Raw genomic sequence first — 27,695 nt, forward strand, 5'->3', positions numbered from 1 at the left:
ATCCTAGCAACAAAATCTTTACTCATAGAGCATTTGCTTTGTGTTTTAATATTGTAAAATAGCATACACTCATTGTGCATGAAAATATATTGAAAAACACAGACAAGTTAAAAGCAGGGAAACATCATTCATAATCCTCACCTAGTAACTATTATTAGCATTCTGTATATTTATTTCCAGATATTTATATAAGTATTTACATACTTAAATTATATTACATGTATTTCTCCATGTCATTATACATTATTTATGAGCATCATTTCAAATAGCTGCACCGTAATCCATCATGTAAAGAACATCTTGTTCACTTAACTATTCCCAGCTTATAAGGGGGGGGATTTAGGTTGTTTCCCACTTCTTATAAATAACGCCACAATGAATGCTTTATACTAAAAGCTTTTTCTATGCTTCATGTTATTTCTTGAGGCTAGATTCCAGAAACAAATTATCTTAAAATAGACAAACATATTTAAGATTCTTATTATATGTTATGAAAAGCCTTCTAACAGGCTTTCATCCGGTTTATATACCCATCAATAATAAATATGGCCCTCACCGGCACAGAATATATTCGTATGCAAAGCATGATATATGCCTTTTGTTTTGCATTTCTTTGGTATCTAGAGAGGCTTAGCTGTTTCCTATATGCTGGCTAACTAATTGCATTTCCTATTCCATGAATTGTTTGTTTACATCATCTATACAGCAGAATTTTTACTGATATGACAAATTAGAAATATGTATAGTGTATGTTAAAAAGCTCTGTATGTTCAGACTTGATAAAAATAGCAGAAAGATCCACTGAGAATTATTATATGAATTACGGAATTAGAAAAAGATACAATTTTCTATAGAGAGAATTCAAGACTTAAGTATATAAGCAACAAAATAGTGATATTCAGTGAGATCCTGATGTTAATGTCCATCTTCATCAAGAACTGACAAAACTCTGAGCCAGGGAGGCAGTGAAGACCATGCCATCAGTTCTAGTTGCCATGTGTCAAATTCTGTATTCACTGTCTCAGTTCTCTGCCTTCCTCTGTGTTTGAATACTTAATCATTTCATGCTTCCTGCTGTAGAACCTGAAGCAGCTGTTATTGTCATCTTTCCAAATAAGAAAACGAGTTCAGAGAGGCATGTAACTTGCGCAAGGCCACACAGTAAGGAGTCAAACACTTTCTGATTCTAAACCTCATGCTCTTTTCACTAACACGCTCCTACCCAAAGTCAGATGCTTAAAGGCATTCGAGGGGGTGCCTGGGTGTCTCAGGGTTAAGCGTCCGACTTTGGCTCAGGTCATGATCTTACGGTTCGTGGGTTCAAGCCCCATGTTGGGCTCTGTGCTGACAGCTCAGAGCCTGGAGCCTGCTTCAGATTCTATGTCTCCCTCTCTCTCTGTTCCTCCCCTGCTCATGCTCTGTTTCTCTCTCTCAAAAATAAAATAAACATTAAAAAAAAATTAACAAAGGCATTCAAGAAAACAAGAAAGCAAGGGACCTGGAAAATTTATTACAATAGCAGCTGTAAGTGTCAGAGATGCCCCAGCCAGACTACACTGAGCATTAGTAACATAAAAACATTCATTTCAGGCTCTAGATTATACTTTTCAGGTTTTATACAAAATTCCTCCCTATCCACAGCCTGGTTCTTTTAGATACTGGCTTACCTGCAAGGCAGTATGGCACGGTGGATAAGAGTACAGGCTCTGAACCCACCTTCCTGAATGTGAATCCCAGCTTTGCCATTTGCCACACTGTAACCTCGGAACATCACTCAAATGCCCAGTGACCTCAGGTTCCTCGGGTGTAAAAAACAGGGAGGAGATGGTAATAACAGGACTTAACAGAGGTCTAGGGAAGAGCAAGTGTAGCAATGCATGCAAATCACTTAAAGTGATGCCCAGCACACAGAAAATAGTCCATTAACGTCGGTTGTTGCCGTCATTATATGTATTAATTCCTTAAACTCATTACAACCCTGTGATCCTACTGTGATCTCCCATCTACTGTTGAGAAAACAGAAAAACTATACCAATTATAAAAAACATAGCATCAATACCATTCAAATCTAAAAAAGGATCCCTGGCTAGAGGTGCGAGTCAGATTTGAAAAACACAGTATAAGGTATTTTCGCATTAGTGAAGTATATACAATGTTCAGGGAAACAAGTTACATTTTACATCAAAAACAAAATTAACAGACACTAACATAAAGCTTTTTTTGTCAACACTGAATGTGCAAAAAAAAAAAGTTTAAAAATTGAATGTGCAAGAAATATTGCAGAGATTTTTTTAAAGCACTTTTTTTAGAAGGCTTAAGAAAAAGACTGTCACTGACTGTCCTAGAGCAGTGACAGGGATGCTGATAGATGTAGTAATCATCCTCTGTTGTCCTAATTCAACGCTACTTATCCCTATTCTCAATAAGCTTGAATGCTTGGTTTCAGATGCCTGTGACTCACAGTTGTGAATAATAAATGTATTAAAAACATACTTTTTGCATCAACATATACTTTCACCTTGAATGAAAAGCACACACACCCAAAACACGTTTGTTTTTTTTTTAATCAGTCTTTATCCTGAGAACAACCATGCATCAAAATCCTAGGGGAAGTCAATATAACTAAAATATTTTTATGAATGCTGTCCTTAAGAAATACACTGGGGGAAATGGTTACACTCCTTTCCTTCCTCCTCTTTCAAATAGAAGGGAAAACCTTAGCTGATGAATGGGCTTCTGACATGTCCTGGGAACCCCAGGCCTGACTCAGGAGGGCAGGTAAACTAGGAGAGCGGAAGATGGGTTGCAAATGTGAAGTCCTAGAAGAACTTACCAATGAATGGCAATCCTCACGTGAGAAGCCTGGAGAAAGAGGAGATGCTAGTCAGTGAAGAAATAGGAAAAATACAGACAACAGAAAAAAGGAGAGGAACAGATCGAGATGAGGACTGGAATGGCATGGCTTCTCTAGCTGATAGGTGAGATTCACGGATTTCAAAAGGAAATCAAGCTACTGAAGAGATCCCTGGGCTGAGGTGAAGTTAAATGAAATGGGTTATTTCTAAGGGCACTGCAACTATTAAGTCCAAGCCAAGAGGTATAAAGTATGGCGCAAAAAAACAAAAACAAAACTTTTCTTTGTGTTTACAAGATTTACACCCTCCGCTGACAGCCAGCAATCTAGTTATCTATTTAAGTCTACTTATATGTAAACTTGACTTGTGGTTTCTCCTGCTTTTCATCTACTATAGTGATTTCATAGCAAAGACGTCTATATCTGCAAACATGCAGAAGTAAATGTTATCATCAAACAGCATAGCTGCACTGCTGGTTGTAACCTGTGTTATTTCTTGAACCATTTGGCTTCCTTGATTCACTTTAGCCATCCTGGAGATCGTTGACTTTCAGGTCAGTATTGAGTCTCCCTGAGAAGTAAAATAAATATTGTGTAGAGACAAGGGAAGAACATTCAGATGCGTGGCGCTCGAGATGGGCCATATAAAGAGAGCAAGTTTGCTAACCCAACTCAGAGGGAATGGTTCTTTCCTCCTGACCACTACCCTTCAGTCACACGGACCCCCTAAAGTTCCCCGAGTGTGTGCTATGTCACACCTTTGTGTTAGCTGCCCAATTAGAGCAGGTTGTAATCTCTCCCCACCTGACAATGCTGTGCTTTTATGCCTGACAGCCCTTCTAGACAGTGAATCCCTTGAAGGAAAGGATGGAGTCTTACTCATCTTCGTATCTCTTAGCTCCCAGCACCAAGCCTGGCACATAGCTATTACTCAATATCTATTTGTTGAATGAGGGAATCATTCCAATACATTTCTTTTTTACCTATGCAACTTTTTTTTAGGAAACTTTCTTAAAGCCTGTAAGGTAAGATGGAACGCACGGTTTTATGTTCAAAATCACATTGGCCCCTGTGGCAGTCAATGGAAATTTATATAATCTGATCATTTGTTATGTTACCAAACCTCCAGAGTTAGACACAGACTGGAGGGTAGACCCAATTAAGAAAGACAGAGACCATATGAGAACTTTGTACAACAAACAATAAATTAATAGAAATAAAATGAAAGGTTATTAAAATTCACATCTTGGAATAAAGACAGTCTCTTCAGCAAGTGGTGCTGGGAAAACTGGACAGCGACATGCAGAAGAATGAATCTGGACCACTTTCTTACACCATACACAAAAATAAACTCAAAATGGATGAAAGACCTAAATGTAAGACAGAAAGCCATCAAAATCCTCGAGGAGAAAGCAGGCAAAAACCTCTTTGATCTTGGCCACAGCAACTTCTTACTCAACACGTCCCTGGAGGCAAGGGAAACAAAAACAAAAATGAACTACTGGGACCTCATCAAAATAAAAAGCTTCTGCACAGCGAAGGAAACAATCAGCAAAACTAAAAGGCAACCGACAGAATGGGAGAAGATATTTGCAAATGGCATATCAGATAAAGGGTTAGTATCCAAAATCTGTAAAGAACTTATCAAACACCCAAAAAACAAATAATCCAGTGAAGAACTGGGCAAAAGACATGAATAGACACTTCTCCAAGGAAGACATCCAGATAGCCAACCGACACATGAAAAAATGTTCAACATCACTCATCATTAGGGAAATACAAATCAAAACCACAATGAGATACCACCTTACACCTGTCAGAATGTTTGACATTAACAACTCAGGCAACAACAGATGTTGGCGAGGAGATGTTGGAGAAAGAGGATCTCATCCGCATTGCTGGTGGGAATGCACACTGGTGCAGCCACTCTGGAAAATAGTATGGAGGTTCCTCAGAAAACTAAAAATGGAACTACCCTACGACCCAGCAATTACACTACTAGGCATTTATCCACAGGATACAGGTGTGCTGTTTCGAAGGGACACATGCACCCGCATGTTTAGAGCAGCACTATCAACAATAGCCAAAGTGTGGAAAGAGCCCAAATGTCCATCGATGGATGAATGAATAAAGAAGGTGTGGCATATATACACAATGGAGTATTACTCGGCAATCAAAAAGAATGAAATCTTGCCATTTGCAACTACGTGGATGGAACTGGAGGGTATTATGCTAAGTGAAATTAGTCAGTCAGAGCAAGACAAAAATCATATGACTTCGCTTATATGAGGACTTTAAGAGACAAAACAGATGAACATAAGGGAAGGGAAACAAAACTAATATAAAAACAGGGAGGGGGACAAAACAGAAGAGACTCATAAATATGGAGAACAAACTGAGGGTTGCTGGAGGGGTTGTGGGAGGGGGGATGGGCTAGATAGTTAAGGGGCATTAAGGAATCTACTCCTGAAATCATTGTTTCACTCTATGCTAACTAATTTGAATGTAAATTTTAAAAAATAAAAAATAAAATTAAAAAAATTAATTAATTTTTAAAAAGGAAAAAAAAAGAAAAGAAAATTCACATCTTGGAATTAACCCTAAAGTAGGTATTCTTAACACGAGGACATGAATCTTTAGCAAGCATCCTTAGTGAGGATGAACTTCAAAGGGCGTATCTAGGAACCACACAAAAAATTCAAAGTCAGAATGAGGTATATGAATAAGTGTATTTTGCAAAGGAGGTGGTCCATACATAGCTTTCATTAGATTCTCAAAGATGTCCACGATCTAAAAATAATACAATCCATTAATGCAGAGACACTTGCAGAAACATGAAAAGAAATATGCACAAGGATGTTTGTCACAGCATTGTTTGAAAGTGAAAAATCAGAAACAATCTAAATGGACTTCAATAAGAGAGTGTTGAACACATACATAAAACATACGTGATGTGCAGCATACATATCACAGCACATTGTTCTGTGAAAGACCAGATTACCACACAGTGTGTATTATATGGTCTCACTTATGGAAAATAATGTGCACGTGTATCTAGGCACAGAGTGTGTCTGGAAAGACAGTCACCAAATGTATTATTGTTGATTGGTGGAATTTAGGATGTTTTTGTCCTTCCTTTTCACTATTCTGAATTGTTTATATTTTTACAGTGGGCATGTTGTCAGTTTAACAAAATAATAATACCATTTTCAAGAACCGGATGGGCTATTTAGAGAAATGTAAGGAAGGCAGAATCGTCATTGACGACTATTGGAAACCTGGAAATTATTAGCCTTAAAGTTGGCATCCAAGAGATCAGTGCTGCTCCTCAAGTGGACAGCAGAGTGAGATAAATCATAAGGCTGACCTGGCACAAGAGTTCCTCCATCTGAGTTTAAGAGTGTTTAAAGGCGGGCACCTGGGCAGCTCAGTCCGTTAAGCGTCCGTCTCCTGATTTCAGCTCAGGTCATGATCTCGCAATTGATCCCACAGTGAGATGTTAGCTGTTAGTGCAGAGCCTTCTTGAGATTCTCTCTCCCTCTGTCACTCGTGCTCTCGCTCTCTCTCAAAAAAGAAAAAAAAAAGTGTCCAAGGAAGTGACAATTGTTCGTGGAAACTTCTGGCTCCATCTAGCTCACCATGAACTGGTTTTTCTGTGAAGACACAAGAACTCTGTGCAAGAATAAAACCATGTACTAAGAAGTAGAAATAATTGCATATTTTCACTTGTGGTTGTGTTAGTCAGCCTGGTATGTGGCACGACCAGTTCCTGGAACAGCTCAAGCTACTCATCATCTAAATCAGAATCAGATTAGAATCTTTTTTTTTTTTTGCAATGTTTTTAACAGCTTTTTCGAGGTATATTTGACACAATTTTATTTATTTAAAAAAATTTTTTTAAATGTTTATTTTTAAGAGAGAGAGAGAGAGAAAGAGCGAGAGCAGGGGGAGGGGCAGAGAGAGAGAGGGAGACACAGAATCCAAAGCAGGCTCCAGGCTCTGAGTTGTCAGCACAGAGACCGATGGAGGCTCAAACTCACAAACTCTGAGATCATGACCTGAGCCAAAGTCAGACACTTAACTGACTGAATCACCTGCGTGCCCCTATTTTTTTATTAAAAATATTTTTCTAATTCCAATATAATTAATATACAGTGTTGTATCAGTTTTAGGCATACAATATCGTGATTCAACAATTCTATACATTACTCATGCTCATCATGGCAAATGTACTCTCAATCCCCCTCACCTGTTCCACCCATCTCCCCCACCTTCCCTCTGGTAACAATCAGTTTCTTCTCTATAGTTAAAAGTCTGATGTTTTTGTTTGTCTCTAGAAACTTCTTTCCTCCTAAATGGGCAAAGACCTGCTTTCCACCTTAGGTTTGAAATGTGAAATGTTTGCTTATAAGATGCAAACCCTTCTCAGAGGGACAATGTATGAATGCGCATTTCTGTGAGTAACCGCTGCCCCTTTCCATAGTTCTTCATTGAAACTCTCTGGTTGGTTGTCACAGGTATGTGCCTCAAAAGCTATGCATTTTCAAAATGTCCCTTTGTTTGGTGCCCTCAAAATTTCACATCTTGGAATAATGCATCACAGTGGTATTTGAGATGCCTGAGAGGAACGCTTTCCTTTCATCAAGTAGGAGAACATTTATGAAAAGGAAAGCACATTAATTTTAGGAAAGAATACATATATATATATAAGGAAGTTGTGGGTCTAAAAACTGACTCACTTAAAACTCTTCATGCCCTTTTACCACCTCAAAACCCTCATGTGTACCAGAGGTACGTGTACCGCAGTTTGAAAACCCCTGCTTTAGTCTACCTCATTTATTCATAGATACGGAAACTGAAGTGCAGTGTAGGGCCCAAATCAAGACTGAATGTAATGTTTTAATTTGCAAACCAATAGGTTTTCAGCCCTACTATACTGCCTTTTATTGTGACATGGGAAAAATTTTCCCTGTCACTGAGGCTTATTTTTCCCATCTGCAAAACGAGAGATACACTAGCTGATCTCAGTACTTGGTGCCTTTCCATTTTTTTCCCTCCAGATCCCCTTTCCAAACTTCTGTACTCTGTTATGAATCTCTAGAGGTGGAAATGTTTAAACTGACCTCCAGCTTCTGGATGGGTGCAGCCAGTGGGAGGCCCTGGCAGGAGCTGAGACGGCAGAGGAGGAGTAAGACTGGGCCATTTATTCACCTGGCAATCTCAGATGGGTATTGTGGGCTGGTTGTGTCCTGCCCCTGAAGGCACCGACAAATCCTCTCCAGCGTTCTTTTCATTCAGCTATCCTCTCTGGGTTCCACCAACTTCTCCTTTCCCTCTCTCATTCAGGTATAGGGGTGGTGACATTTTTCCAGATCATTCCACATCATTCCACATCATTTTTCCAGATCATCCCATCCCACTGAATCCCCCCGCCCCACCATTTTCCTATTTCAGTGAAATATTTTCCCTAGGAAGGGAGAGGGACCAGAGGCAACTTAATTTAATAATCCCAATTTTCTTCCTTAATCCCTCAATTTTTTTTTGAAAGGGAAATTAATGATGTCACTCTACACATATTTTCAAAATCTTGGCTCAGCTATATGTGACGGCAAGCAAGATAAACAAAAAGGTTTTGAGTGAGAAAGACTTTTTTGTTTTTAACTTATTCTGAAAAATTTTAGATTTAGAGATAAGTTGCACCAATAGTACAGAGTTCCCATATGCCCTTCACTGGGTTTCCCCTAATGTTAACATCTTACCTAAGCACAGTGGTCAAAACCAGAAAGTGAGCACTGACACGATAATATTAACTAGTCTGCAGACCTTACCCAAATTTAACCAAGTTGTCCCACTCATGTCCTTTTTTCTGGTCCAGGATCCAGTTGTCATGTTTCCTTAGTCTTCTCCAGTTTATGACCGTTTCTCAATCGTTCTTTGTCTCTCATATCCTAGACACTGTCAAAGAGCACTGGTCAGTTATTTTGTAGAATAGCCTTCCATTGATCATTTGTCTGATGTCTTCCTGTGATTAAATTGAGGTTATGCATTTGAGGTAAGAATACAGTGTAAGTGAGGGTGCACTTTCTCAGCACCTCATCTCAAGGGTTCTGATGCCAATGACTTCTTACTGGAGAAGTTGACTTTCATCGCTTGGTTATACAGTTTGGCCATGTGTAATCTCTATAAAGTTACTATTTATACTTTTGTAACTAACACTATCTTGGGAGGAGGTACTTTGAGACTATGCAAATATCCTATTTCTCAACATTCTTACCTTCGCTGCTTTTAAGTGCCCATGAACTATTCTAATCTTTGCCTTTTGGTGATTTTCTATTCCTATCATTCCTTTATTATTATTATTATTATTATTATTATTATTAAAGGAGAGCTGTTTCTTCTCTCCATTTGTTTATTTATTTATATCAGTATGGACTCAGGGACATTAATTTCACTTTCTACATCATAATCCATTACTATCATTATTTATTTTTTAGCTCAACTTGTTCCAGCTTTCATTGGAAACTCCTTCAAGTTGGTTCCTGTATCATTTTTACACACACCATCATTTTTAGTGCTTCCATACTTTCCAGTACCTTAAGATATTCCTAATTCATCTCATATTTTCCCTGGAATCAGTCATTTCTCAAAGAAGCCCATTACTTATTCAATCCTAGTATACATATAAAGTAGTTCCAGAATTGCTAACCCATACCCTTGAGGAAAAAAATTTGCTAACTAGAGTATAATATTTGCAGACAGTTCTGTCTTTAGCCTTACATTACACAGTCCAGAGTTGGTTTGTTCTTCACCAACTTCTTTTGTATGGTTATGATAATAATCAGTAATACATTTACATCCATTTGTTACTCTTTGTATTCTAATTTGGGCTCCCCCTCCCCCCCCCCCCCACCTCCTGGTTTATTTTAATTCTTTATTTTGGGGATATGTGAAACATTACCATGCTTCTAAGAGTCAGAGCCATACAAAACTACAAAATGGAATATCAGGTAAATGGCATTCTCTCAACCCTGTTACCCCATTCCTGCCTCCTCGTTCTTCCCACCCGACTCCCACTCAATCCTGAGTAACGAATTTCATGAGGTTTAATCCTTCTTGTATTTCTTTTGCATAAAGGAATAGATACATGTATATTTTATCTCACCTCTTATCTTTCATGAAAGGAGGCATACTACAGGAACTCTTTCTTTTATTATTGAAGTACAGTTCACATAATATAAAACTATCCATTTTAAAGGGTACAGTTTGGGGGGCACTTGGGTAGCTCAGTAGGCTGAACGTCCGATTTTGGCTCAGGTCATGATCTCAAAGTTCATGGGTTCAAGCCTCACATCAGGCTCTGTGAAGACAGAGCCTGGAGCCTACTTCAGATTCTGGGTCTTCCTCTCTCTGCCCTCCCCCGCTCTCTCTGTCTCTCTCTCTCTCTCTCAAAAATAAAACCAAGTTGAAAAAAATAATTAAGTGTAAAGTTTGAGGTGCCTGGGTGGTTCAGTTGTCTGACTCTTGATTTCAGCTAGGGTCATGATCTCACAGTTCATGGGATCAAGCCCCGTGTCCGACTCTGTGCTGGCAGTGCAGAGCCTGCTTGGGATTCTCTCTCTCCCGCTCTCTCTGATCCTCCCTCACACGTACACACATGCTCTCTTTCTTGCTCTCTCTCTCTCTCAAAACTACATAAATAAACATTTAAAATAAAATAAAAAAATAAAGTGTACAACTCACTGGTGTTTAGCATATTCACATGTTGTACAGCTACCGTCTCTGTTTAGTTCCAAAATATTTTTATTGCCCCTCAAAGAACACTCATACCTGTTGAGAAGGTACTCCCCAGTCCTCCTTCCCCACAGCCACTGCCAGTGACTAATCTGTTTTCTGTCTCAGTGGATTTACCTATTCTGGATATTTAATCTAAATGGAATTACACAATAGGTGTGAACTTTGTATCTGACTTCTTTCACTTAACATAATATATTTGAGGTTCATCCAGATCATAGCATGTGTCAGTACTTCACTTCTCTTTTTGACTAAAAAGTGTTCCATTGCATGGATATACTGCATTGTGTTTCTCTGTCCGTCAGCTGATGAACATTTGGGTTGTTCCCACCTTTTCGCTATTGCGAATGGTGCTGCCATGAACATTCATGTACAAATATTGGTTTGAATATCTGTTTTCAATATTTTGAATACAAACCTAGAAGTAGAGTTGCTGGGTCCTAAGGGTAATTTCATGCCTAACTTTTGGACAGTTTCATGCCAAACTGTTTTCCAGAGCAGCTGCATCATTTCACGTTCCCGCCAGCAATGTACAAGGGTCCCAGTCTCTCCACATCCTTGCCAACACATCCTAGTGGGTGTGCAGTGTATCTCAATGTGGTTTTGATGTGCATTTTCCTAATGACTAATGACGTAAATATCTTTCTTTCCATGTGCTTATTTGCTATAGCTACTCTTTTGCATTTGCTTTTTTCACCCAATGCATCCTGGAAGTCACTCCATATCAATTTATAAAGATCATTCTTATTCCTTTTTGCATGCGTGTAGTATTCCATTTTGTGGATGACCATAGTGTATTCAACCGCTTGCCTATGTGAAAGCATTTAGGTTCTTTCCAACATTTTGCAGCTACAAATAATGCTTTAATTAATTTCCTGGTATGTATGCATTTTTGCATTATTGGAGGAATATATCAGGGTGGATTCTTGGAAATGGGATTACTGGGTCAAATGTAAGTTAATATATAATTTTGTAGCAAAAGAACAGAAGAAGCTAGCAAAGAACAATTCTAGTTCTCGTAAACAGTCTAATGATAAATATAATAAAATTAAACTTTTTAAATTTTTTTTTCCTTTTTTAAGTTTTTTTTTAATGTTTATTTTTGAGAGAGAGACAGAGCACGAGTTGGGGAGGGGCAGAGAGAGAGGGAGACACAGAATCCGCAGCATGTTCCAGGCTCCAAGCTGTCAGCACAGAGCCCAACACAGGACTTGAACTCATGAACTGCGAGATCATGACTTGAGCTGAAGTCGAATACTTAATCAATTGAGCCACCCGGATGCCCCAACAAAATTAAACTTTTTTTTAAAAGGGTTGCAGAAGGGAAGCCCAAGAGCAAGAAGCACCCACCTAGTTGTACCACGAGGAAAAGGAAACTGTATATAGCTTAGCTTTTTCTTTAGTCCTCTTACAGCAAGATAATACTGTGCTAAGGGAGAATCTGTAGTCTTGTCCACACACAAACAGACTTCATTTTCCTGAAGGCAAGATTTATGTTTTTATAGGATGCCATGAGGTCTGGGAGAGGCTGAGTTCTATGAGTTGGCTTTTATGCAACTCATTTTTGTGTTTTTAATTTAGTCTAATCATGAGTCTATGTGAAAAACAGATGAGAGTGAACATGAGTCATCCCCAAGCTATCAGAGTATGTAGAGGGTGGTAAGGAATGAAGACAGGAGATATACTTAATTCTCAATTTAACTCCATTTTTGTGTCACAGAAATATTGAAATATATCAGAATATGCTCTGAAATGCCACCTTATCAGTGCATCTGAATATCGACACCCCTCATATTCTATTACTCTGATATTGGATTTAGTCATTATAATTACCCTAAAGGACTTTTGTAATTTAATCTTCACCAAGAATCCTATCCCCTATCCCAGAAGGGCATTCAAAGTCAAGAACCTCAAGGCACCTTATGAGCCACAAGAATGATATCACCACCACCGAGACCATCATCAAAGAACATTTACTGTATTCATCCTTTCATTACACTGCTATTTTAATGGCTGTGCAATGCATTTGTCACCAGCAAAGTGAGTGCTCAGTCCCATGCCTGGAACAAAATGATGCTATGGAAGAAGTCAGTAGGAAGTAGAAGGAATCAATTTATTTCTGCCTCTTTCCTTATTGTTATTTAATGGACAGTGGTATCCTAGTCTGAATCTCCTTGAGGTCAGTAAAAGAAAAGAAAAAAGAAAAGAAATAGATAAAAGGTAGGCAGATGGGTGCCTGAAAGAGGCCATTCACACGATTCTCTAAATTCCTGAGTTATTTAGCTAAGGATAGAGAAACCCAGGAGAGAGGTGACCACACAATGCAGGTGTAGCTTCCCACAGTACAGAGAGAATGCAAAGTCGGTACTCAGAGGTCCCTAAGTGGTATCAGTCTTTAGTTTTCTGGTGCGCTGTAAAACTGCTGCAGAAAAAATACTGAGTCTTTTCATTTTCATTCTATGAAAACCATTTATATGAAAAAGATGGGCTAAAATCTGAGTGAAAATGTATGTTCTCTTATTCATTTCACTAATATTTATTGAGTACCTATTAGATGCCAGACACTTTTCTGGGCATTAGATATAAAGCAAGTTACAAAATAATGGAATCTGTTCTCATGAAATTTACATGACAGAAAGTGGAAATCCCTCTAGTCTTTTTAGATTTATTCATTCAATAAATATTTATTGAACTAGGCATTGGATGCACTCTGTTCTCATCAGTGAACAAAACAGATGGCCCCCTGCCCTCATGAAACTTCCAATTTAGTACAAATACGTAGACAGTAAACACAATTAATGTGTGAATTAGATGGTATATTTAAAGGAGATAAATGGCATGGATAAAAAACAAAAGGATAAGGGGGGGTCAGGAGGGCCATGGAGAGAGAGGTGTGCTGGGTCAGTATTCAATTTTAAGTAGGATTATCAGATCATCGAGAAAATATTTGAGCAAAGATTTGAAAGAATGAGGGAGACAACCGCTCAAATATCTGGAGGAAGGGCATTTCAGGCAGAAAGACGAGCCATTCCTAAACATTAGAATGGAACAATGCTGGATATGTTGGAGGAAGGAAAGGAGAGAGTAATAGGAAATGAGACCAGAGAGGAAATGGGGCAAGTCATGAAAGACCTTGCGGACCACTGAAGGACTTGGGCTTTTACTGTGAGAAACAGGGAGCCATAGATGGGCTTTGGGCAAAGGAATGACACCACTCACCTGACTTACTTTTAGTATGAGCACTCCGCCTTTTTGTCAGATATTGAAGGGAGCAAGTGGAAATCAGGGACGCCTGCTGAGAAGCTGCTAGAATAAGCTGGGAGAGTGATGATAGTGGCTCTGGGGAGGTGGGAAGGGAGGAGACAAGGATGTGAGAAGAGAATGAAATAACAGATTCTGAGTATATTTGGACAGTGGAGAATTTGTGGATGGATTTGTGGAAGACTGAACAGCGATATGAAAGAAAAAGAGGAGACGAAAGTGACTCCTAGGTTTTTTATCTTTTGGAAGGAAGGAATTTTCATCAACGGAGATGAAAGGTTGCAGGGGGAGCATGTTTTGGGGAAAAGATCAGGGGCCCAGTTTGAGGCCTTTAGGGTTTGGGATATTGTTGAGAATATTAAGGATATTCTGGAGTTGGGTGTAAGATCTGGGCTGGAGGAATAAATTTAAGGTAAGATTTTTTATCGCATATGATTAAATATGAAAATATGGATGGTATTTTAAAAATACAAAATTATATGGAGCACAAACTGAAGTTCCTTCTTCATTCTCTTACTCCACACCCACTACTCTCCCCACAGTAGCCATTAAGGAGCAATCCACCTTATGGGAGAAGCAGAACCAACACCTGGTTTTCATATGCACACGCATTTTACCGCAGATAAAAGGGTGTCTTAGACGTATCCAGATATTTGTGCATAGAATTTTTCTACCTACCTGTATCTTCCCTTTACCCACATGATTTACCACATGATTTCCAGATGGCCATTGCAGTGGTAAAGTAACAATTTCTCAGCAGTTTGGAACAAACAACATACTTGGATTTGCGTGCTTTTTCATGTAAAACGAAACTGTTTTTGAATTGGTTCTATGTTGCAGGGGTTTTTTTCTTCAGCAATCAGGAATGTACCTGAGCTAAGCAGTACCATCCATTTAAGAAATATCATTGATTAGAAAGCACAGGATACACTTTAAGTACCATAGTAAGGATTCTCTAGACTCTGAGCTTTCATCCCTAAAATAGAACAAAGCATCTGTACCTCCCATTAGAAAAAGGTAACCTTCAGAATTTGAACTAATGCATTTCTGTTTTGCTGAGTTGGCAATTACTCTGTGTAAGGAAAGTAATGATGACTCCTCAAATATCCAGTCACTTATGAGCTTAGAGCTTCATCTGTAATAAAATTCAATAGTCTTTCTCATCCTAGAAGTTCTCTATTTGTCCCCTGAAGTCAAAAAGAAAATAATTAATTAATCCCACTTGGATTTGATTTTTTCGGGAGAGTTCTATCACCAACAACATATATCAGAAATCCCCATTCATCTGGACAGACACAAGACTTGTCCCACTCAGCTGCTCGTTTCCCAGCTATGGCATCAATCGTGGCAGCCAATACATAGGGGAAAAATAAGAAAGAGTAAGGCAGGTGTTCTCAAGAGGCTTACAGTACCACTGAGCCAATAAAAAATTGTCTGTAGGGAAAAATATCACCGTGAGTGGTTCTCAAACCAACTGAACCAAGGTATTCTGATGTGGGGGGAAAAAATGAATGAATGAATGTTCTCAACTGGAAGTTTACTGTATGAATTTTTCTTGGGCCTTGGCACTGACTACCGTCTTTTTTCTAGAGAGATCCAACGTATAGCAAAATGAGTAAGTGCCAGAAGAATCATTATTAACAGAATTATTAACAGAAAAACTGAAGATTAGCTAATCAAACATAATTCAACAACTTGACTTTTGATGCACACATGAGCTCCTCTTTGTGATTTTACTTTGCATCCATTTTTTTCTAATCAGAAGTTTTTATTTGCAGGATAAACATCTTAAAGTCACATGGTGCCCTACAAAGAACTGTGTCATTTGAACAAATCCGAAATATTGTGTAGTTCTCATTCTTCATGAGCAAGCGGGCTCAATGAACAAAGCAAGCGTCCTATCAGACTTCTCTTTCCTCCTTTGGCTCCCCCTTCAGTCCGCCCTCCTTTTTCTCCCTGCAGTGGTAGTTTTCCTCTGGACTTTATCTCACCATCCTTCTGCATTCCACTCACCCACCACCCCACTACCGACAGCCATAATAACTCCAAACTGGTTCCCTCTCTATAGTCCCTGCCCAAATACATCACACACTCTTCTCACAGACTCCCCTTTCTACAACACAGATTTTTTTCAAGCCCTTTTCCTGTGCAAAAACATTTATGATTCATTGTTCTCCATTTAGTAATGTCCAAAAATCTGAGAGTCGGAATAAAATTCTCCAAAATACAACAATTTCTGGTCTTGGAATATTTATTTGTAAGTATTCTCTGCACCCAACGTGGGGCTCAAAATCACAACCCCAAGATCAAGAGTCGCATGCTCTTCTGACTGAGCAAAACTTGGAACTTATTTGAATGCAAAGTTTTGTGTGCACATGACCATGTTCAACCAAGCACTCAAAAGAAATTTAGCAAAGATTCCTCACATCAATGATACAAGTAAAAGAGTTTAAAATGAATGTGGGGCTTTTTCATTTTTTTTAATGTTTTATTATTTATTTTTGAGAGAGAGAGTGAGAATGGGGAAGGGGCAAAGAGAGAGGGAGACACAGAATCTGAAGCAGGCTCCAGGCTCTGAGCTGTCAGCACAGAGACTGACACATGGCTCAAACCCATGAACCGTGAGATCATGACCTCAGCCAAAGTTGGCCGCTTAACCAACTGAGCCACCTAGGTGCCCCTATATGTTGTTTTAATTATTAATAAGCATATGTTATTTTCAGAATCTGGAACATGTCTATTTTAAACAAGAGACTTTAAAGTTTTCTTCAAAAAATCATATAAACAGTTAACTTTGCAATTTGGATATTTTGAAATAAGCTATAGTGGCTTGTCCCCTCTAATGAGTTCATTTCTGAATGGCATCTTTTGGTATGTGTTAGAAATAGCCGCCAGACTCAGAGCCCAATAATGAGAGTTTGTTCATTTAAGCTAGTCATTATTGACTAACTTGCATTTAGAATGCGTTCTCAACCATTAATTAGTCATTCCTCAAAAGAGCCTGATGGGAAATATGAACATCATTAACCTTGTTTAAAAGTGAGACCAGCCAACAGTGCCGCAAAGATGAGGCAGACTCCCCAGTTATGCAGTCGTGATTGCTGGGAATCATGCCACGTTTCAGGGCCAACCACACATCCAACAGGAGACACAAACGCAAGAGGGTTTTTTTAATGTTTATTTATTTTGAGAGGCGGGGAGGGACAGAGAGAAAGGGAGAGAGAGAATCCCAAGGAGGCTCTGCACTGTCAGCACTGAGCCCGATTCAGGGCTCTCATGAACCGTGAAATCATGGCCTGAACCTAAATCAGGAGTTGGTTGCTTAACTGACTGAGCCACCCAGGAGCCCCCAAAAGTGAGAATTTTTAAAACTACCTCCCACGTTTCTATTTCATAAGCACTTGGGTTTAGATTTGCTCAAACTCTATAACATCTATAACATTAGTCTTGCAAACCTTTATAAATGCAATGTCAGGTCTATCCAGCCACTTTTCATGGCAACCAAATAGAAAATATGTGCTTTCAAAATGTTCACAAATTTAAATAAATAAATAAATAAATAAATAAATAAATAAATAAAATGTTCATAAATTCCCCCAAATGTACTGACAAAAGTATCATAGTGACAAGGTGATAATCAAACGACAGATGCATATTGAATATCCATTATACACAGGGCTTCATGCTGGAACTATGAACAGGGATGGGGGCAAGAAATCAGACACTATAACTCTTTGCTCTAAGGTGCTTATAGTTTGATAAAGAAACCAGGCAAATGCATATGAAATTTAAGACTGCTGTAAAAAAAAAAAAAAACACCACCTTTTAAATGTATATATTCTCAATTTTAGAATGAGTGTCTTTTTACTCTTCTTTTCTCACAAAAATACATGGGTTTTTTTGGTAGTCATTTTAGTTAAGCTTAAGTTGCAATGCTGGGTTGGCACACATTACTTTAGAAGATTGCAAAGTCCCCAGGAATTGACCCTGAAATTATTTATTTCATTATCTAAAGAATACCAATGAACTCTCTCTTTCAAGAAGGAAACTATGGAAGTCATTTTGAATAATTTACAATTTTTCCTAGCTGACATGGAAGGATAACAAACGTAATGAATGAATCAGGGTGTTATTTTCCGCTACACTAAGCCATCACACATAATAATTTTCTATGCTCTGCTAAAATGCGTGCGCACACGTGCGCCCACACGCACACTGAAACACGTATGCTTGTTGCTTTTAATGGGAGAGCATTCTCAATACCTCTCAAATGAAAGAAAATTCTTATCTGCCCAGTTTATGGCTTCACAACAACTCATTCTTCATTTTAAGCACACACAGACTGTCCTAATTCCCTTTTTTGACCAGTGGAGCCTCTTCAGAACCTTGTAGGGGAAAATGGATCTCTCTTCCTTGATCCCAGGGTAGAATCAAAATGAAAATAACGTACTTCAATGGCCCAATCTCCTTCACGTCACCTCCGACTTCTCATTCAAAGGGGTACTTTGGGCGGCAGGTGGAGTTATAATTATAGATGAGGAAAAAGCTACATCAGCAGCTGTTGCTTCTGTTTGTTCCCGGCTATAACTGTCATCAGTGGGCAAATTGGCATAAACAGGCCTCCACAAGTGGAAAAACATTTAACTCCTGTACTTGTCACCCTCTGGGTCTTCTTGGTGGCCAGGGAAGGAAAGAAAATCTGACTGTGCGTGAGTGAAGAGCGGAGCCGAACGCAACACCGACCTGAAGGCACCTCTTCAGGGGGAGCCTGAAATTGGAAGATTTTCTTTCCCGTCGGAGACTTGAAACCAAAGAAATAGGTTAGTGCACAGAGAGTATATCTATGCATTTTAATTCTGATCTCTACTCTGTCTGATCTTAATTTTTCTGATAGCCGAAATAGAAGGGTGGATGGTTAAATGCAAAAAAAGTTGAGGACTGTTATTTAAAATGATGCTGCCCACGAGAACAAATTATAAAATGTGCTTAATTTATTAGGCTCCTCTCTCCCAGTTTTGACTGTACTCACATTACACAGATAGACAAGGTAAAATGGAAAAATGAAACTGGCTGTGGCATGATTCCCGTCCTCTCGTAATGCCACTTACTTATGCCAAAAGTCCTGGTTTCTTTACTAAAATCAGTGATGCTGAAGGCTTAAGTTTGTGAATATAGTGCCAGAGTTTTATTTCTTTAGGGAAACTAGGCAAATTAGAATTGGATTGTTTTCCCACCTCTGAAGAAAGACAGAACATCTTCCCGTTTAGATAAAATGTGGGTTGCAGGCTACTTTATATGAGAAATCTGCCCACTTCTACCTCAGACCTCCATAATTTCCATCTAAGTAGCTCTGGAAGACTCCCCTCAGAGATTCTTTTGAAACAAGAAAGATTTCCGAGAAATTTCATTTTCTCTGTATATGCTCCATGTTAGAAAGTGGTGGTGCAGGATTTTCAAACAAAGATTAGTTCGGGGCCGTCTCAGAACCTGAATGTTTGATGTCTTGTTGAAAAGCAATGAATGCCAGAGAACTCACTGAAACGAGGCATAGAGGTCCAATTCTCATTCTACCCGTATCTGTGGAACAGATCCACGTGGAGAGAGCCCTAAATAATGGCCTTATTTTGGTCGGCTCCAAACAGAAAGTGAACCTCCCTAAGCCTTTTACGCATGACTTCCAAAGGGAAGTGCACCTTCTGTCCTATCCTTGTGGCCCTGCCTTTTGAAATGTACAGAGAGTCAACTGTGCACTTGCAGCTCCGCTAGAGAGATACCCACATCCAACTAAAACCACCAAAAGTGACCCATCAATTAAATTCTCTTAAGAGTCTTGCTTCTTTTCAACAATATCTCCTGAGTTCTAAGAAGAGAGCCATTAAGTTCCCCTTACGAAATTTAAGGGTGAAATAAACACTTCTTTACATACTGTAGCAAATAAAGACCCAAACAGTAAGTATGGCCAGTGCCTTTGAAAATGTCAATTAATATAGCGTATCAGTACCCTGAATCTTCCCGTGGGTTAGGAAAATACATGACAGGTGATTCTACAACGTATTTCATATATCATATTCATTCATTCGTTCAAATATTACAAAGTAATGACTATAAAACCTGAAAATAATATTTATAAATTAAGCCGGGTTCTAATAATACTCTTTCCAGAGACTATTCTCCTCCCCTTTTCTACTAAAAGATTTAACATGGAGATGTTGGTTTTCTCCAAATTCCAAATGATTTAAACAGAGAAAGGCAAAATGGGGAGACGGTTGACTGGTGACCGGCTTGGGTTTCTTTGAGACACAGATTTATGCTCCATCTTAAGCACTGCTTTTTACTTGTGTTTTGTCTTCTTGCTCTTCTAGAAAAAATAGAAAAGCTATCCGAGATGACTGTCACGTACTCCAGTAAAGTAGCAAATGCGACTTTTTTTGGATTTCATAGGTTACTCCTCAAGTGGAGAGGCAGCATCTACAAACTACTGTACAGGGAATTTATTGTCTTTGCTGTTTTTTACACGGCAATAAGTTTGGTGTACAGGTACCTTCCTTTGCATGTCTCCTTAAACGGCCATCAAATATCATGTAAGAATACAGTCTCAAAAATCTGAGCCTTGGGTTGCCGCTGACTTTTGCCTTATGTAGTCTTCTCTTTTGCATGATCCTCTCTTGCATTCTTCATCTCAGGGTATTTTAGTCCACACTTAACCCATGCTTAGGGATCTCAAGTAGACTCTATCATGTTCAGGCGGCCCTCATGCCAGCCCCATGTGAATTGATCACAATGTGGCACCCTGTGCCACAGACACCCTGCCAGGATTTTGCCGGAGGCATAAAATGGCAGATTTATTACTTAAATCCTCACTCAGTGGTGATTTTGAGTGGCAAAGGCCACAAACAAATAATCATCGGTGCCTCTCTCAGCTATGTCATTGATAGTTTCAATTTGTGACTTGGCAGCTTATAGCCACTACCTACATAATTGACATGTCCGTGAAGGGTGTCTATCAGGTGACTTTCCTTTCTTTTGCCTGGAATGACAAGATCTCATCCAGGGTGGTGCCGAAGCCTGAAAACGAATTTATTTTATTTTTGCCCTCTGAGTGCGGGGTACATTATGTTCACAACAGAAGATGTTTATTCTTTATACCATCACAACCTAAGCCCGTCAGATCGACAGAAAATTTGAGCAAAATCATGTTGAGGAAATACTTCTGTGACTAAAATTATAGTCTTAATAAAATGTTACCAGTAGTGCAAATGGGAAGCTTTATGAGTTTTTTTTTTTTTAACTAATTTTATTTTCTTTTATTTTTATTTATTTATTTTTAAATACTTTATTGCCAAGTTAGCTAACATACAGCGTGTACAGTGTAGTCCTGGCTTTGAGAGTAGATTTCCTGTGGTTCATCGCTTACATACAACATCCAGTGTTCGTCCCAACAAGTGCCCTCCACAATGCCCGTCTCCCATTTTCCCCTCCCTTACAACCATCACCCGCATCAACCCTCAGTTTGTTCTCTGTACTTAAGAGTCTCTTACGGTTTGCCTCCCCCTCTGTTTGTAACTTATTTTTCCTTCCCTTCTCCTGCGGTCCTCTGTTAAGTTTCTCAAATTCCACGTAGGAGTGAAAACATGTGATATCTGTGTTTAGTTTTTTTTAATTAAAACTTATTGCATACATTTTTACTCTGGGGGAATTTAAAACTTAAAATAGAAAAGCTAAAGGTTTTTGAGGCTGTATTTCCACCTTTTCTATGTACTTCAGTTTGTTCTTTCTCTCCCGCATACTGATGAACGACTTCGTATTATCATTGCTCTTACCGACCTTCTTCTTTGCAGCCACAGGACTCCCTTTGACCAAGAGAGATAGTAATTTGGCCAGCTGATAATTGTCAGAAATAGAATAGGAAGGGCTATTTTGCTGCATATCAAAATATCTGTAAAGGGACATCAGGGGTTTCATTTAAAAACCTCTAATAATTTTTCAGATGTGTCTTATAAGTACAACGTTATTTTGACAGTGTATTTTTGTATCACCTAATGCTTCAGAATATGAAATAGTGGAAGACACATGACGTTTCAGAAGAATTGTCTCATTAGTTTATTTTTACTAATGAGAGTTTATTGCTGCTACTGCTGCAATAGTACTCTGAATAGCACTCAGAGCAGCTGCGTCGTGGCCAGAAATCCTCCACGGGGCCTCCACTCTTGCCTCAATATCTTACTGATACCCCACAAAATTGTATGCACGTATTTTTGCTAAAGACCAAAGAGTGCTTACATTTATAACAATGATCAATCGTGCAAGTCATTCTTCATTTTTGTAAAGTTCAGCTATAAAATCTCGTCAAAATATATTCTTAATCTTGATTGAAGGTATACCAACCACTATAGGTTGAATTTATCAAGAAAGTCAAACATACCTGTAGAAAATTATAGCATCATTCTCATGTCTACTAATCATCCTAAGTTTTAAAATTCTATTCTAAGCAAATAATGATACTTAGCAAAAATCATGAGACAAAACCAGACTTCATTACTTTTGAGTATGCCTCTTTTTATTTTGGGGTGAATTCGACAAAAATCACCATTTTAGTACTTTTTAGCTAGTAAACTTTCTACGGAGCTATTAGCTAAATATTTTTTCCTTTGGCCAGTTGTTAATAATAACCACCACTTTATTATCGAAAAAGTATGACACTGTATGTTTGGTGGTTTTATATATGATATATTCTTTAATCCTTATAACATTCCTAACACATAGGCTTTATTGTCCCCATCTACAAGTGAGAAAACTGAGGCTCAGAGAGATTTAAAAATATGTTCCAAGTCCAAATTTGTAAGTGGCAGATCTGGGATTCAAACCTGGCTTTGTCTGACCTTAAGGTCTGTGCTTTCTGCCTTTAAATCCTCTTGGACCATTTCTATTTGAGTGTCGGAAACTGTTATGGCTGTGACTTGTCATTGGCATGACCTTGACCGGCCTGTGCAGCTGAATAAGAACAAGCTGAATAAGAATTTCTGAAACCTCCTCAAAGCTGAGGCAGGAACTCCAAGCCCATCCTGCACCCCAAACTCCTTTGTCACTACCAGCTCTTCACGCACAATCTGATTGGTGGCTCGCCGTTACCCCATCATCCCTCTGCTTCCTCTATCAAAATTCTACTGACTCAAACAGGCCTTTTGACATATGTTGTAATGGATCTTTCCCAGGGATTTCTTCCTCCCTTGGAACAGCTGTACCATTCATTTATGCAAATTCCTTTGCGTTGCTTCTCCTTGTAGATCTCGACCATTACGATTACCCTGCCTTGGGACGTCTCTCCTGACTGCAAATCCCCTCCCTGTAACATAAATATCAATAATAGTTCCATTAAATGAACTTAGGTTTAGCCTAAGTTCATACCAGAAAATGGGTTTTGGTGAGATGCATAATATAAATTTTGATATTTATATTATGCAAACACAAACCCACCAAATGCAGGAATAAAAGTTTTTACTCCTTGTTGGTATGTGTTATTTTATATTTTAAATAATTGCGGCCTTTAAAATTAATGGGTATAATAGCCTTTGAAGTACAACACATATAATCAAGAATGTGCTAAGTAGCATACTCGTAAGATCAAGATGTCAAGGTTAGGGTTATAATTTAATCCTCATAATTACTTAACAACTGTAGCTCACTTAATCAAGACACCCTTTTTTTAAGTATACCTGATGAATAATGGAAAACTGGACTCTTTAATGAGTTATTTTGCTCTAAATCCAATGTACTCATCATATAAAAGTTTAAAATATAAAGTATTTAAAAATAAAAGTTAAAAAATATATAAGTAAATGGAAGTTAATAAATCCCACTGTCTAATGGCCAATAACATTTATGTACTGAAAACATTGGTACTTGAAACATTCAGCAATTAAAAAGCTTTTGAGATCTATCAGCTTAGGTAGAAAAAAGCATTATCGCTTCTTAAAAAAAATTACAATTATTTGTGCTTAATTGTTTGCACTGAATATCACTTGCAAAGCAGGTGCAGAAGTATAATATCATAAAGGGCTGTGCATTTTATTTTTGCTCCAGATTGTTACTTACAGGAGCCCAAAAACGTTACTTTGAAAAATTATCAATTTACTGTGACAGATATGCTGAACAAATTCCAGTAACCTTTGTGCTTGGTAAGTATAGGTCACACGCAGAACGCAGCCACACTGTCTCTGTTCGGATGACATCAATGACTCTGCATGGGAGTGTTTCCAAGCTGAGAGGCATGCCTGAAAAGCCGCTGCTTGCAATAGAACCAGAATCATCCATAAAGTTTGCCCTCAGGGCTGCTTTCGCTAAATTAACACCAAACAAGTTTGAGGTAATAATTTGCTATCAGACAATCAAGCTTTCTCTTCACTAACTGCCCATTTTTGCCATCAATATTTGAATTCTAATACCCACTTACTGGGTGCTATGACATTGCCAGGCACAAATTACATTTTTATTTTTTTTTGGAGGGCAAAGTCATAAGTATGGATAACAACATATTTTTACACCCCGATCCCTGAAGAGGCTGAAATTCTGCTAAAAGCATCAGTGTCAACAACATGTCTGCTATAAGAAATTGCTTTACAGCTTCCTGTTATTTTACAGGGTTTTATGTTACTCTGGTAGTGAACCGATGGTGGAACCAGTTTGTGAACCTGCCCTGGCCAGACAGGCTGATGTTCCTCATCTCCAGCAGTGTTCACGGAAGCGACGAACACGGGCGCCTGCTCAGAAGGACCCTGATGCGCTATGTGAATCTCACGTCCCTGCTCATCTTCCGCTCGGTGAGCACGGCTGTGTACAAAAGGTTCCCTACGATGGACCATGTGGTTGAAGCAGGTATTGTGAATGACTCTTCCCTCCACGGACTCCTCTCATCCTAGATGGGAACCTTCAAAATTCCTTTGAAAATGTCTTTTATTTATTCATTCATTCAAGGAACATTTATTGATTACCTACTATGTGCCAGACAGTCTTAAGAGGCAACGATGAATAAGACATAGTTACTGCTCTGGAGAAGTTTGCCAGGGCGGCGAAGGAGGGGAAGCAGCAGTCAACCTTAAATTAAGTGGCAGAGAGTCACTGGCCTTTACATAAATATGCCAGAGTAAAAAGTATCATATTTATTAAAATCATCTTTAATATTGTATGACCTTTTTCTTTTTTTTAACGTTTACTTATTTTTGAGAGACAGAGACAGAGCATGAGTGGGGGAGGGGCAGAAAGAGAGGGAGACACAGATCCCAAGCAGGCTCCAGACTCTGAGCTGTCAGCACAAAGCCCGACTCGGGACTCGAACCCACAAACTGTGAGATCGTGATCTGAGGCAAAATAGGAGGCTTACCGGATTGAGCCACCCAGGCACCCCTATTACCTGATCTTTTCTAGCACTTTATGGTTTATCCATTTTCATAAATATTATTTCATTTGGATCCAAAAAAAAAAAAACAAACCCCAAAACAAGACACGAGAAAGGTAGGAAATAGATTCAGAGGAGTTATAACTGGAGCACCTGGGTGGCTCAGTCAGTTAAGCCTCGCACTTAGGCTCCGGCCATGATCTCGTAATTCGTGAGTTCAAGCCCCATGTTGGGCTCTGTGCTGACAGCTCAGAGCCTGGAGCCTGCCTCGGATTCTGTGTCTCCCCCTCTCTCTGCTCCCCCACCTCCTAGCTCATGCTCTGTCTCTCAAAAATAAATAAACACTAAAAAATTTCTTTAAAAAAGAGAAAAAAGAGAGGTTGTTACCGGCCCTGGACCATTAGTAGAGGAGCCAGAATTATGATACAGGCTCAAAACTCCTAAGGTGAATGCTTTTCTCCTAACAGAAGTAGATTCTAGCGGGAACCAGGAAGGTGAGTTTTCATCCAGGCCGTGCGGGTATGTCGTCTCTCTCATGCCTCAGAGTAGATGCAGGTGTTCTACCTGGTCCTCCGGGACACAGTGTGCTGAGAACAAGTCATGGTGGAAGGATGGTTCTCTTCGGTGTGTTAATATTTAGGAGAGAAGCGGTTAAAGCGGCCTTCAATGTGAAGCGCATTAAATGAGATCATTGCTGGCACACACTGAATAAAAATTGGTGGTTGTGCTGGGCTGTTGTTAGCAATCTGCCAGTTTGTTGGAATATAGTAGTGAATACGTAGACCATATAAAAACCGTGAGACGACTCTGCCTTTATACTGAGGACAGTCTCAAATTAGGTGGCCGTATCCCGTCTCCTTTTCTGAAATGTCCTTGAAAACGGATTTTTAAAAAAGAATGGTATTTGGGATTTTTTTTTTTTGAGGCCTTTTTGGCCTGGATTTGGTTTTGCCTCCTTAGATAAACAATATAGGGGCGCCTGGGTGGCTCAGTCGGTTGAGCGTCCGACTTCGGCTCAGGTCATGATCTCGCGGTCCGTGAGTTCGAGCCCCGCGTCGGGCTCTGTGTTGACAGCTCAGAGCCTGGAGCCTGTTTCAGATTCTGTGTCTCCCTCTCTCTGACCCTCCCCCGTTCATGCTCTGTCTCTCTCTGTCTCAAAAATAAATAAACATTAAAAAAAAAATTAAAAAAAAAAAACAATATAGGTAGTGACTCAGAACAAAGGAGGAGTTCAAATCCTTACTCCACCACTCACTAACTGCATGGCCTGCGTGATTTACTTAACCTGTTATGTTCAGTTTCCTCATCCATAAAATGCGCTGATGAGAACTTACAATACCACCCCACTCATATACCTCACGGGCTTCTGTGAGGATTAAATAAATTAATATTTGCACAGCGTTCCAAACGGTACCTGGCACGCGGTAAGGACGCTCTTGCTATCAAGAATGAAATCACCTAGCACAATGGCATAACGTCACCCTTCGCTCATTTTCAAAGACTCACTTGATGTGACATCCCGGGTCTTCTGGATCTGCTATGACCAGGTGGTCATGGAGGAGAGTAGAGGACGGTGTTGCGGTACAGGGTAAGACGTGAGAAAATAGTGCGGTCTGGGGTGTAGGCTAAGGATTCAGATAAAGGATACAAATGGCCTGGCATACACACAGGTCTGTGATGATATAAAGCCAGGAGGGACTTTTGAAGAATTACCTGTCACCCCTCCTCCGAATTTAAAAGCTGAATACTGTTTCAGAATGACCTAGTTGAAAATGCCACGTGATAAGTTAATTTTCTTACCCTGATGTCCTGAGGATCAAAAGCAGTAAGAATTTCCACCTCCGAAGAAAGTCCTAAAAATGAGCAAGAAGGGTTTGACCTGTTCCAAATTGACGAGTGAGAGCTGAAGTTTACTTCGATGCATAAAGATGGTGTGTCACTGGTCCCAACGCCTCCTTGGGGGAGAGGAGACTGTGTTTGGACAGGAATCAGGCCGCCAGGCCCAACTCTCAAAGCAAATCCCTTCCAGCGTCACCTTCATATTCAAAGCACAGCAGGAGGAAGCCAGGATGGCTGGCGATGAAGAGGCCTCTGGGGCCTCTGGTCACAGCTGAGCTCAAAGAAGGCCGAGTCATGCACGGTTCTGAGGGGCGAGTTGATATGGAGTACGAACAGAATGATGTGATTTCATTTCCTGTACGTGTATCTTTCATAATGCCAAGGCTTACCCCTTGTCAAACTTGTGCAAATGCCTGTTTTGCACCTGTGTTTACCCTCTGCCCCTTTCCAAGGCGTTTGGAATATTGGACTCCTCTCTCCCCACCACCCACATCCGCGACCATTCTAAGCGAATCTGGAAGTATTCACTCCTTGATGTGCATTTGGACAAGTGTGTCC

At 39.4% G+C, this 27,695-nt stretch overlaps 2 protein-coding genes across 4 annotated transcripts in view; one reads left to right on the plus strand and one right to left on the minus strand.

Annotated features, from left to right (window-relative positions):
* The window catches only part of RAB3IP (RAB3A interacting protein), a 141,359-nt gene that overhangs the window by 63,833 nt on the left and 49,831 nt on the right, over window positions 1-27,695 (minus strand). The gene's annotated exons all lie outside the window — the stretch shown is intronic.
* The window catches only part of BEST3 (bestrophin 3), a 41,747-nt gene continuing 32,022 nt past the window's right edge, over window positions 17,971-27,695 (plus strand). For 2 of the 3 annotated variants that reach the window (XM_058682143.1, XM_058682144.1), the window contains exons 1-3: window positions 17,971-20,443; window positions 23,987-24,081; window positions 24,545-24,778. In XM_058682143.1, coding sequence (XP_058538126.1) covers window positions 20,214-20,443; window positions 23,987-24,081; window positions 24,545-24,778 — 559 coding nt within the window. In that variant the 5' untranslated portion in view covers window positions 17,971-20,213. Of the gene's footprint in view, window positions 20,444-23,797; window positions 24,270-24,544; window positions 24,779-27,695 lie in introns of those variants that run through there. The other variant, XM_058682145.1, reaches the window with a different exon arrangement.

The sequence above is a fragment of the Neofelis nebulosa genome, chromosome 8 (assembly GCF_028018385.1).
Source record: "Neofelis nebulosa isolate mNeoNeb1 chromosome 8, mNeoNeb1.pri, whole genome shotgun sequence".
Lineage (NCBI taxonomy): Eukaryota > Metazoa > Chordata > Mammalia > Carnivora > Felidae > Neofelis > Neofelis nebulosa.